This window comes from Pipistrellus hanaki (assembly GCF_964339955.1).
Source record: "Pipistrellus hanaki genome assembly, chromosome: 2".
In the NCBI taxonomy this organism is placed as follows: Eukaryota; Metazoa; Chordata; class Mammalia; order Chiroptera; family Vespertilionidae; genus Pipistrellus; species Pipistrellus hanaki.
In genome coordinates this window covers 95,156,338-95,169,961 of record NC_140504.1, presented here as the reverse complement: position 1 = coordinate 95,169,961, position 13,624 = coordinate 95,156,338, and the positions used below count along the sequence as shown (strand labels likewise).

Sequence of the window (13,624 nt, the reverse complement as noted above, 5' to 3'; positions counted from 1 at the left end):
CCCAATGCATGAAATTTGTGCGGGAGACACACGTCCTTCAGCCAGGCCTGCACCCTTTCCAATCTGGGATCCCTTAGGGAATGTCTGACTGCAGGATGTCACCTGCCTGACAGTCCCTAACCATTGTGCCTGCCAGCCTGATCTCCTTTAACCGCTCTCCCCTGCCCGCCTGATCACCCCTAACTGCCTCAGCCCCTGCCACTGTGGCATTCTCCAGGAGGATATCCAGACGTTGTCCAGTCTATGTGGTCTAAATAGCATATTAGCCTTTTATTAGTATAGATTGTGTAAGCAAACAAAGATATTTTGAAATATTTTTAGTTCCCTGTTTGCTGCAAATGTATCCAGTAGCAAAATCTCTGCCCTGTGTGCAGTTTAAACTTCACTGCATAGTTAAAGTTAATATACATCTTAGTGGCTCAGTTACAAAGTACGTACACACCTTTATCATCTGCTTGACAGCTTCAACGGTTTCATCTGCTGAAACTTCAAATGGTTCAAAAGATTCCTCAAAGGCTATGAAAATCCTCATTTCTGCAAAAACAGAACACACACACATAAAACAAACCCCACAATTAAAAAAAAAATATCCTGTTGGTTAGCTGAAAAAAATCCAATTTTCAATTAAGGACAAAAGTGGTGGGCAGAGGCTACTATTACAGTTTAGACTCAAAGGTGAGCTGAGAGAATGTGAAGAGACAAGTCCCACAGTATCACAGTATTGGCAACACAGCAGCTATGTTTGGGGAAACGTTTCTCAGCCAATGGCAGAAGTCAATAGCCACCTTGTTCCTATATGGTGGAAACTAGCAAACTTGACAATAGTTGAGGCAAATGTGAACAACAGTCAAGCACGTAATATAAAACGCCAAATATAAATCACTCTTTTGTAATGTGACCACCATCCACTGGCAGCTTATTGAAAGTCCCTGCAAAACAGGTATTAATTTGGATGCACTGGGACAGAGTAAAGCAAAGCAGAGTTGCTTTTATTGACAGTGATAATCCTTAAAGTTCTCCGTAAATAACTCTCAGCTGAAGCATTCTGGTTTCCATAACAACTTTGTATACTTGTTCCCCAGCAGTATTTCTAATTCTGCCACGGGATAGAATATCCACTAGCACCAGGGAGATGAATATGTAGGCAAAGGACTCTGTGGCTTTCCCTTTTCATCTCTGCCCAGCAGCAGCACAATAAATATAGTTGGTATTTCTTTTAGCCCCACCTTTATGTTATTTAGAACAATTTGCCATTATATTTTTCAACTTCCTAAAACTTGTTGGTGGAAAATATTTCAAACCTCACTCAATAAATGACCAAACATATTCAGCACCAATACTCAAATTCGTAGAGTAAACATTTTACTTAAAACTTAATTTTAAGACTGTCCTCTGAAATCCCCTGTATGTTATATCTAATTTAATGTAATTAAGTCTGATAATTTTTTCTTATACATATGTAAAGAAATTCCTGAAATTCCTCCTGATCTAGGACAGAATCCTCATCTTGCTTTACTTTTCATTCTTAATGGCACTTAGCTCAATGTGACTGATATGACAGGTGCTCGGTAAATGTTAACATGTTGATTGATTCTGTTTTGATTCCAAACTTGAGTTATAACTTTAAGAAATCTAAGAAAATGGAAAACATAAAGGCAAAGAATTTCATTGCAAAGCTAACTCTTTTTGCCTCATATTTTTAAAGTGTTACAATGTAATGCAATCTTATGCTGTCAACATTTTAATAGAACGTATATTAATATAGGGTGGTAGTTAATGTTGTTTAGCTGTTTGACCACCCTCCACACTTCCCAGGTGTTATGACTGTTGACTCTAAGGGCTCATATTTCTTCAAAGAATTGCCCTCAGTTGATGGGAGTTACCTTGCCTGGAAAGCTAGGCACTCCCCTCAATAACTGACTATGAAGAGGCTACAAAAGGCCCACCTTCTCATCCTAAGGGATGGAAACTCTACAAAAGATCTCTAGATCAGGCCACAGCTGGACTTTACTTGAGGTTGTATCCTTCCTCACCATTCTCTTCTTCTCAATGCTCCCTTACAATTTTTCTTGAAGAACACTTCCTCAGTGATTGACATGCATCTCAGTTCCTCCCAGGCTCTGCTTCCAGAGAAACTAACCAACCCAAGGCAGAGGATGTTAAAGAAGCTCATATGCTTTAAGAAATCACAACCAAGAACTGTATGTTTATTTATACACTAGAGGCCAAGTGCATGAATTTGTGCACGGGTGGGGTCCAGCTGGCCCGGCCCCAATTGGGTTACATCAGGGCTCTGGAGGATATGGCGGGAGGTTGGCTGGCCAGCCTGCCCAGATCAGGCAGATTAGGGCCAGCTTGCTGGGGTGAGGAACCATGGGTGATTCCTTCCTTGATTGGAATTTGGGGGCTGATTGGGGCAGGGCTGGCCATGGGGAGGGCCTTTGGGTGGTGGGCCAGCCAGCCCTGCCCTTGGATGGGGGAGGGGGGGCTGATTGGGGACCAGCAATCGGGGGAAGGGCCATGGGTAGTTGGCTGGCCAGCCTGGCCCCTGATCAGAGTGGGGGAACTGATCTGGGGTGGAGCCAGGCTGGGGGAAGGGCTGCAGGAGGTTGGCTGGCCGGCCCCACCCCCTATTGGGGTTGGGGGTGGGGATCAGGGGCAGGGTCGGCCGGGAGGAGGGGCTGCGGGCCAATCAGGATGGTGGGGGCCCATAGGGTGCAGGTCCAGTAGGGAGGAGGGGCTGTGGGAGGTTGGCTGGCTGGCCCTGCCCCCTATTGGGGTGGAGGGTGGGATCAGGGGTGAGGCGGGCTGGGATGAGGGTCTGTGGGATGAGGATCAGTTCACGGTGGGGTGAACTGATCGAGGACAGGGCTGGCAGGAGGGAAAGGTGGAGGTGGAGGGGTGCTTTTGGCCCGCGGGACCTTCCTGCGGGGTGGGAGAGTCTGATCAGAGTTGGTCAACCAAGGGTAGGGTCCCAGAGAGGATGGCTGGCAGCCCCAACCCCTGATTGGGCTGGCTCGCTAGCTACAGTGAGCATCTTGGCAATTGGTCCTTCCTGTCATTCCTGTCGTTCTGGCGTTACAATCACTGGCCAAATATATATATATATATATATATATATTGTGTGTGTGTGTGTGTGTGTGTGTGTGTGTGTGTGTTTGTGCACTGTGATAGATTTGCACTTATTCCCCATTTCTGCCCCTCCCCAAGCCATATTTGTAATGTGACCTTATTATCATCATCACAGTTAGATGAACCAGAATAAAACTATCAGAATACTTTCTCTTTGGACTGAAAGAAAATATGACTTTGTGGTTGGATGTTAACATGTAACTTAATAACTGTGGGCGAACCATATTATTCCTCCAATGTGACTGAGTCAGCAGAGAAAGTTGACTAAGAAGAAAGAATGAATCAGACAGAGGGCACAGAAAGATGGAGAGCATTTCCATGATTTCTGTTGCCCTTGAATTTTATGAGACATCTTGTCTATATATACTAAATTCTCCTCATTTTATTTAAACATTCTGTATTTGGTGTCTTTTCCTTAAAATCAAGAGTTCTAACTCAATCATCAGAAAGATGCAGATTAAAATGACAAGAAGGTATCCCCTCATACCTGTCAGAATGGTTATCAAAACAAATGAACAAACAAGTGCTGATGAGGATATGAAAAAAAGAAACCCTAGTACATTGCTAATGGGAATTCAGACTGTTACAGCCACTTTGGAAAACAGTATGGAGTTTCCTCAAAAAATTAAAAATGGAATTGTTGCCCTAGTTAGTTTGGCTCAGTAGTAAGGGCGGTGGTCCATGGACTAAAGGGTTCCCGGTTTGATTCTGGTCAAGGGCATGTACCTCAGTTGCAGGCTAAGCCCCCATCCCAGCCAGGGTGCGTTGGGGAGCCAACCAGTCGATGTATGTTTTTTTTCTTTCTCTCCCTCCCTTCCACTCTAAATATCAATGGAAAGCCAGGTGAGCATGGCTCACTGGTTGAGTGTCAACCTATGAACCAGGAGGTCATGGTTTGATTCCCGGTCAGGGCACATGCCCCAGGTGTGGGCTTGATCTCCAGTAGGGGTCATGCAGGAGGCAGCCAATTAATGATTCTCTCTCATCATTGATGTTTCTATCTCTCCCTCTTCCTTTCTCTCTGAAATCAATAAAAAAAATTTAAAAATCAATGGAAAAATATCCTCAAGTGAGGATATTGGTTCTAAAAAGTTTCATAGGAACATTCTACTTTCTGATAGTAGGGGAAACCTATATTAACTTAGGAAACAAATATTATTTTAATGGTTTGAAAACTTCCCTATGAAATAATGGCATGCTAATGTACCTGTTCAAGTCTTCTATGTTTTTTGGTTGTATTTTTATATTTATTTTACCCATATCTGTTTCTTGCTAAGTTTACTCCTCCAAATTATTTTTATTTTATTTTATAAATGAGCATTTTCTATTATTAGGTCTTCTATATTGTCATGCATTTCTAGAAAGCTATTAATTTCTGTGTTTTAATTTCAAACATAACCACCTAATTGAATTATTACATTATTTGTAATACCATTAAACTTGAATTTTTGATTATGATTTTCTTGGTTTACAATTATGTGTTCTATGATAGGGGTAATTTTACTTACTATTTTCTAATTTTTATTTTTCTCATTGACTCATTTTAGCTAGTATCTTGAGAACAACACAAAACAACAATTGTGGTGATAATGAATATCTTCATCTTGTTGCAAAAAATGCTGAATCTTTTATAATATTTACTAGAGGCCCAGTGCACAAAATTTGTGCACTCGGCCTGTGCCCTCTCACAGTGCAGGAGCCCTGCATTCAATCGCCCCAAAGAGGTAGGCCTTACCCACACATCCAGGGCTTCTTGGTGGATTGTCCCAAAGAGGTAGGCCAGAGCTGGAGGGTCCTGCCTACACACCACACAGAACTCTGGGACCCCTGGCCTGGCCTGGCCATGTGGAGTTGCAGGACCCTTAAGCCTTGCTGCATGGAGCCTCAAGCCCCGCTTCCATGTTGCACACACAGTGTCAAGCTCCCACCTACCTGAGCATGCCCACTGCTCATGCAGCCTCCTGTGATTGCTTGTTTCGGCATGAAGGAATCACAGCATGAGGGCGTGACAATCATATAGGCTTTTATTAATAGGATTGTTGAGAGTATTATAGATGTCCCCTTTTTTAAAGAAGCTGAATCTTTTTTTTTTATTATTTTTTTTTGTTTTTTTGTTAGTAGAAACAAGTAGGTCTTTTGTAAGAGTGAAATGGTGTAACCTAATTTTCAGCAAGCAGAGAATATCTATACATAAATAAATATTATCCCAATAAAAAGACAAACATGAGCCGAAACCGGTTTGGCTCAGTGGTAGAGCGTCGGTCTGCGGACTGAAAGGTCCCGGGTTCGATTCTGGTCAGGGGCATGTACGTTGGTTGCGGGCACATCCCCGGTGGGGGGTGTGCAGGAGGTGGCTGGTTGATGTTTCTCTCTCATCGACGTTTCTAGCTCTCTCTCTCTCTCTCTCTTCCTCTCTGTAAAAAATCAATAAAAATATTAAAAAAAAAAAAAAGACAAACATGATTTTTCCAGTTGTGTTGAGATATAATTTATATATACCACTGTGTAAGTTTAAGGTATACAACATGGTGGTTTAATATACATATATATTGCAAAATGATTACAACAATAAGATTAGTTAATAAATCCATAATCACAGAATCATCATCTTTTTCAGTGAGAACATTTAAAGTCTGCTCCTAGCAACTTTTTTTTTTTAATTTTTTTAAAATATATTTTTTTATTGATTTTATACAGAGAGGAAGGGAGAGAGATAGAGAGTTAGAAACATCGATGAGAGAGAGAGTCATCAATCAGCTGCGTCTTGCACACCACCTACTGGAGATATGCCCGCAACCAAGGTACATGCCCTTGACTGGAATCAAACCCGGGACCCTTCAGTCCCCAAGCCGACGCTCTATCCATTGAGCCAAACCGATCCCGGCTGCTCTTAGCAACTTTTAAGTATACAATACAGTACTGTATTAACCAACAGGATTTTCCAACCAAGGCAAAACAGTTCTTAAATTAATGTAGAAAATAAACAAGTAAACTTTGTTTGGAAAACTTTGAAAAAGAAGAGAAATAAAAGATAATCACTTACTAGATGTTAAAATGCATTATAAGGCTACAATAATTAAAGCAGTGTTGTGGGGACCCTAACCAGAGCACACCAGATATTAAATGGTTAAAGGCCCATTTGTCATAAGCAAAGGCAATGACACGGCAGTTTTCCTGTACACACTGAGAGGGGGCATCTTTATCTTATGTAACACTGATGTCACTTTTTGGCAAGAAGCCTCTTTTGTCTGAGCTAATATAAGAGTGTGCTGCTGAATAGTGAGTGGCTGGCTCCTTTGTTTGCTGCTGCTGTTTTGTGGGACCATCTTGTGGGGCTGCTCTGTGAGCAATAGCTGTTTGGTCTCCAATGAAGTCTCTCCCACCTGGATACATATGCTCATGTATTCTTCCAATTCCCAGCATCCAAATAAGTCCAGCCCCTAGCAGAGGAGTTCTGACCCAACAATTGGCATAGTTGGCAGGATCTTGGGGGTAAGTGCTCCATCTGCCTAGCTGGAGGTCATGTAGCCTCCAACTGGGCTATGATATCCAATAGTGATGGCCTGATGTCTTGGAACCCCCACCCCTGGGAGGATTGGGAACAGGTTGAGGTGACACAAGTGGTGTTAGAGAAGACATTGTCCCTGATGGACCAGATCCCCAAAGACCAGGGAAAGGCAGCTGGAAAGAACTGAGAGACTTAGGAAAACAAAGCCGGAAGAGGCAATGGGAGCCAATTACAATGTGGCTCCTAAGACTGTGGGATGATGTTTCAGATAACTTATAGCTGTCTCCACCAGAAATGGAAAACAGCCTCCAGGAGCCAGGCTCCAGCAACAGCTGCCTCCAGGGCAATGGAGCACAGCAGTGAAGTCTCCAGCATGAGAGCCCAAGGGCTGCCAACCCCCCAAGCCTCGCAGCCTCTGGTAATGAGTGTTTTGCAATGAATATGAAAAGACTTGATTCTCATCATAGCCCCTCAGGCAACCTTTGGCTTACTGGTGACCATTCTGATCCCTTTTGTAGAAGTTGCTGTGGCTGTGGCCAGCTTGAGAGACATGAAGATTGTATTGTGAAAGAATGGGGCAGCAAGACCTGTGACTGTACCTAAGACTATGCCTAAGGCAGCAGCCGGGATCCATGAAAGCAGTGGAGACTGAACTGGTGAAAGTTCTCCGTATGCAAATGTGGCTGGACCTACTAGCAGCCACATTTGAATTTTGAGGTGAATTTTGCCTGCAGGTGCACATGTGAAGCCCATTGCTGGGGGACACCCACATCATGAGGCTGTACTGTTGCCCAGCTTGCCGAAAAGTCCTGGTACAGCAGTGTTGCCTGCCAGGGGGCCATGAGGAGATTGGACAGATCCAATCTCCTCATGGCCCCCTGGCAGGCATGATCCAATCTCCTCATGGCCCCCCTCATGACAGACAGTGTTTTGCCTGGAGAGGGTGAGGTTTTTTGTGGTTGCCCCTACAGTTCTTGGGTGGGCTGGTAAAGAAGCCTGACAGCACCTGGCAGATGACCATGGTTTGCAGAGAACTAAGTGAAGTGACTCCTCCACTACCTTCTGTGGTGCCCACTGTAGCAGATCGCATGGATCATCTTGCACTGGTGTTGGGTTGATGCCAATATGTGGTAGACTTTGCTGGTGCCTTATTCTCCATGGACATGGCCCCAGAGAATCAAGAACACTTTGCTTTTGCATGGGAGTGTTGACAATGGACTTTTGTCATCTTCCCTCAAGGATGTTTGCATGGTCCTACCATTTATCATAGTTTGGTGGCACTGGATTTAGCTGCCTGGGACAAGCCTCCTATGGTGTCCCATTTTGTTGATGGTGTTGTGCTAACCTCTGATTCTCTTGCAGATTTGAACGCAGCTGCCAGTAGTCGATAGCAGGCCTTGGACTCATGGGGATAGGCAGCCAATGACTGCAAGGTCTAGGGACCAGGCTTATCTGTCAAGTTCTTGGGAGTTGTCTGGTTGAGTAAGACCAAGGTGATACGTGAAGCAGTCATTGACAAAATGCAGGCTTATCCCTAACCCACCTGGCACAGTTGCAGACCTATGTTGGTCTTTGAAGTACTGACAAGTGTTCATTCCCCACCTAGCACAGTTGTTACGGCCATTGTATAAGTTGTTCTGGAAGGGGGTGACTTGCAGCTGGACCCCCAAAACAGAGGAAGCCTTTTTTAAAAAATATAATATATATATGTATATATATATTTTTAATTGATTTTTTACAGAGAGGAAGGGAGAGGAGTTAGAAACATTGATGAGAAAGAGAGACATCGACCAGCTGCCTCCTGCACACCCCACACCAGGGATGTGTCCACAACCAATGTACATGCCCCCGACCAGAATCGAACCTGGGACCCTTCAACCCGCAGACCGATGCTCTATCCACTAAGCCAAACTGGTTTAGGCAGGAAGCCTTTTTAGCTGCCAAGAAGGCAGTCACCCAAGTGGGTGAATAAGGGTATCCAGCTGCCAAGAGGGTAGTTGTCCAAGTGGATGGAGAAACGTACCTATAGGGTTTTGGTCCCAGGTATGGAAGGAAACTGAGAGCTGATACTCTCTTGTTGAGAGAAATTTGACAGCCATGTGTACTGCCTTGCAGGGCTGGGAAGCTATTACAGCACAAAATAAAGTACTTGTAAAGACAGCATATTCTATAGCCAATTGGCTTAGGTCCTGGCAACCACATGCAGGTCAGGAGTGGTGCAAACCCCAACTGTAGCAAAGTGGGGGACCCCTATGTTAGGACCTGTGATTTATGAGACCTTGTCAAGGGATGAAACTCCTATGGAGAATTACTTCCCAGTCCATTCCAAGAGGGAACACCACCCCTCCCAGAGGCCAGGTGGTAAACGAACAGGTCTAGCAGGGGGGAACCCTGCTACATAGACAGCTGTGACTGTTTGAATACTGACGAACTATGTGGTTCAATTCAGATACTGGGCAAAGTAGCCCTTTGGCTATGGAAACATACAGCTGAGCTGTCTACAGGCCTACCTTTATGATTGCCACAATGGCACAAACAACAGTGGATGATAGGACATCACCCCATGTGGGGACAGGAAGTGTGGCCTGTTAAAAGGCAAATGTTGCCTAGAGGTAGACCCACCTAAACTAGAAGATTGGGCTAGATGAGTATGCAGAAGTATCCTCAGATACTGCATGTGCAAATAAAAACAACAGATGAACTGTGGTGACCCAAAGTAGATTCATCTAGAACTTTGTTGCTGCCAGCACCTGTCACCTTAGCAGAGAGGCAAAAGGCATGGCCATGGTCTCTTCGGTAGCCCTCCTACTCCTGGAGCCAGCCCTTTGAGGGGCTGTCTGCCTACCTGGTTGCCCCTAACCACTTGCCTGCCTGCCTGCCTGATTGCCCCTAACCACTTGCTTGGGGGCGGGGCCAGTCTGCAAGGGGCCATGGTGGCCTGGTCTTTGGTCATGATGCCTCTGGCCTTTTGTTATATAGGATTGGGCTGGATTACTGGTCATAACATGCTACAGTTTATATTGTTGTTGTGGATTCTGTGTTCAAGGAGCTAGCATCTGGGCCAGGATACTTCTAAAAGACCATTTGGTGTAAGGGGTGAAGTGTGGGGACCCTGACCAGAGTACACCGGATGTTAAAGGCCCATTTGTCATAAGCATGTGCAAAGGCAATGACACCAGTTTTTCTGTACACACTGAGAAGGTGCACCTTTATCTTATGTAACACTGATGTCACTATTTGGCAAGAAGTCTCTTTTATCTGAGCTAGTATAAGAGTATGTTGCTGACCAGCAGGTGGCTTACTTCTCTATTTGCTGCTGCTGTTTTGTGGGACCACCTTGTGGGGCTGCTGTGTCAGCAATGGCTGCTGTATCTGCTTGGTCTGCAATAAAGTCTCTCCTACCTGGATATATATGCTCATGTCTTCTTTTAATTCCTAGCCTCCAAGGAGGTCCAGCCCCTAGCAGAGGAGCTCAGATCCAAGTGTGGTACTGGATCATGACGAATGAGAAAATTTCATGGGGAAATAGAAAGCATGAAATTGGACTCATAAGAATTTAGTATAAAATAAAAGTGATAAAAGTGGCATCTTGCATCAGTGGGGATGGTGTGAGAGAAATAAGCTTAAAAAAAAAAAAAGGAAAAAAAAGTGCACCTATATTTTTTTTACCTTGAATCATGAGAAATTAAAAATAAATAAAATAGCCCTAGCCGGTTTGGCTCAGTGGGTAGAGTGTTGGACTTTAGACTTAAGGGTTCTAGTTTCAATTCCATTCAAGGGCACTTACCTTGGTTGCAGGCGCCATCCAGGCCCTGTGTGTGTGAGGCAACCAATTGATATCTCTCTCTCACATTGATTTTTTTTTTCTCTCTCTATCCCCTACCCTTCCACTCTTTCTAAACCAAAAAAAAATCAATGGGAAAATATCCTCAGGTGAGGATTAATAATAAATAAATACATAAAATGTAAAACTTAGAACTATGACAAATCAGTGTTATATTTTTATGAATTTTTAATCACCTTCAGTGATAAGATCTTTCTATGAAAAAAAACAACAACACTGAATCCATAAAAGAAAACATTAATAATGAATTCAAATGTATTTTTGAAAATCTGAGTGGCAAAAACCATTTGATCTATATTCAAGACAAATGAGCTGAGAATAATATTTACAAATATTATAGAAAAGGGTTAATTTCCTTATTATATTAAGAGTACCCACAAATCAGTAAGGAAATGAGTAAAATTCAGTAGAAAAATGAACAAATGATGTAAACAGATAGCTCACAGAAAAGAAAATACAAGTGGCATTCAAATATTTATATATGTTTAACTCAGAAGAAATGTAAATTAAAACTATATAGCATGATGCTGGTTTCTATCAGGAAGTTCAAAAAGATCCAAAAGTTTTATTATAGATATTTGCCGAGTCTCTCTTAGTCATACTTTACCATAGGAAGATATTTTGGTACAGTTCCATGTAAAGGAAAATTTGGTAATATATATTAAAATTACAAATGCATATATTCTTTGATCTACCAATTCCATTTAAAGAACTTTAGTTTTACAAATATGTGTCTATTTTCAAAATAATATCGGTCCAATATATTCATTGTACCTATTTGTTATTTGTAACAACAAAAGATAAGATATATCTTCCATGTTCATTAATAGGAAGCTGATTAAATAAATAATTTTCATTCTTACAATGCTATCTATAACAATAAAAGCATAATATGCTAATGAGACTGGACAGCCAAACGACCTTCTGGATGTCATTCTGGACGTTCTTACAGGAGACCTTCCTAATGAAGGCATCGGGGGCCAAGGCAGAGGTGGTTAGGGTCGATCAGGGAAGATCAGGCAGGCAGGCGAGTGGTTAGGGGAGATCAGGTAAGCTGACAGAGGTGGTTAGGGGTGATCAGGCATGCAGGGAAGTGTTTAGGGGCGATCAGGCAGGGAGGCAAAAAGGGGTGAATAGGAAAACAGGCAGAGGTGGTTAGGGGCAATTAGGCAGGTAGGCAAGTGGTTAGGGGTAATCAGGCAGGCAGGCACAGGGGTTAGGAGCCAGTGGTCCTGGATTGTGAGTGTGGAATAGGGCCTAAACTGGCAGTGAGACAGCCCCCAAGGAGTTCCAGATTGCAAGAGGATGTAGGCTAGGCTGAGGGCAACCCCCATGCACAAATTTCACGTACTGAGCCTCTAGCAGAGCTATAAAAAAGAATATTCTTGCTGTACCAATATGGAAAAATCTCTAAGGTATATTCTTAGATGACAAAAATAAGGTGTCAAATAGAGTTTTTAGTACATTGCCATTTGAGGAAAACAGGTAGCAATTTTATTTATAGGTTTGATGTATGGTATAGATAGTTGGGTGTACTTCACATTCCTTGGAAACATACTCAGGAAACTAGAAACATTTGTGCCTGTGGAGAAGAGCCCTGAGCAACCAGGGCTTGAGGATGAGGAAAATGCTTTTCATTTTATATCTTTTTAAAAATATATACTTTATTTTTTAAAAGAGAACTTTTAGGTTCACAGCAAAATTGAGCAGAAAATATATTGTCTCAAGAGAGAATATTAAAAGCAGCAAGAGAAAAGCAGGTAGTTACCTAAAAGGAGCACCCATATGATTGTCAGCTGATTTCTCAACAGAAACCATGCAGGCCAGATGGGAATGGCAAGAAATATTCATGGTGATGAATAGCAAGAACCTACAGCCAAAAATACTCTACCCAGCAAAGCTATCACTCAGAATCGAAGGCCAGATAAAGAGCTTCACTAATAAAAAAAAAGCTGAAGGAGTTAATCACCACCAAACCAGAATTATATGAATTGCTGAAGGGGGTTCTTTAGGAAGAGAAAGAAAATAAAGATAAAAATTATGAACAACAAATATGTAACTATCAACAAGTGAATCTAAAAACCAAGGGAATTAAAAAAATCTGATGAACAATATTAACTGGTGAATATAATAGAATTAGAGGTATGGAAGGGGAGTGAACTGATGATTCTAGGGGGAAAGGGGAGTGTGGGTGCGGGAAGAGACTGAATATAAACTGTGCACCTATGGATGAGGACAATGGGGGGTGGAGAAAGGGGAGAGGATGGGGTGGGAACCTGATGGAGGGGAGCAATGGAGGGGGAAAAAATGAGGAACATTTGTAATAATATGAACGATAAAGATTTATTTATAAAAAGTATATTGTCTCATATTTATATATGAACATGTAAAGTACATCATCTCCCTAAATCTATAGTTTACATTAGAGCACACTCTTGCTGTTGTACATTTGATGAGTTTAACTAATAATAGCCTAGGTGGCATCACAAGATGACTGTCAAAGGATGGCCATCACAAGATGACCATATGTACAGTGGAGGCAGGGCCCAGTGGCCACTCTGTGCGGTGAGTTTTGGGGGTTTCGTGGATCTGCGCGGTGTGGAAGAGGCTGGTCCTTGCATCTCTGCCGCCTTGTACAGAGGAGGCAGTCCAGGTGGAGGAGGCAGGTCACAGCGGGGGAGGGCATTTTGGGGCAATCAGGCTGGTAGGGGAATAGTTAGGCATCGATCAGGCCAGCAAGGGAGTGGTTAGGGGCAATCAGGCAGGCTGTCAGTGAGCAGTTAGGAGACAGTGGTCCCAGATTGTGAGGTATGTCCGACTGCCATTTTAGGCCTGATCCCAATGAGGTCCCCAATTGGAGAGGGTGCAGGCTGGGCTTAGAGACCCCATCCCCCATCCATGCATGAATTTTGTGCATCAGGCCATTAATGCTAGCTATAAGAGAGGGGTACAATTTATCTCAAGGGAAATAATGACCAGGTCATTTCTTAAAGGCATTTAACTTTATACAGCTCCCTTTTTTTTGGTGTGAACTTTCTCAACTGGAAAATACACTTTTTTGAAAAACTCTTTTGACCAATACCTGAGTTTTTGTATCTGAACCTTTCAGTATCTTACAAAATGAACTTATTTTTTATCTT

The 13,624-nt window shown here is 42.9% G+C and overlaps 1 protein-coding gene across 1 annotated transcript in view; it reads right to left on the bottom strand.

The window, feature by feature from the left end:
* The window catches only part of ANKUB1 (ankyrin repeat and ubiquitin domain containing 1), a gene marked incomplete at its 3' end in the record, with an annotated part of 68,050 nt that overhangs the window by 50,145 nt on the left and 4,281 nt on the right, over nucleotides 1–13,624 (bottom strand). Inside the window, exon 2 of the mRNA XM_084875946.1 lies at nucleotides 443–534. Coding sequence (XP_084732072.1) covers nucleotides 443–534 — 92 coding nt within the window. The remainder of the gene's footprint in view (nucleotides 1–442; nucleotides 535–13,624) is intronic.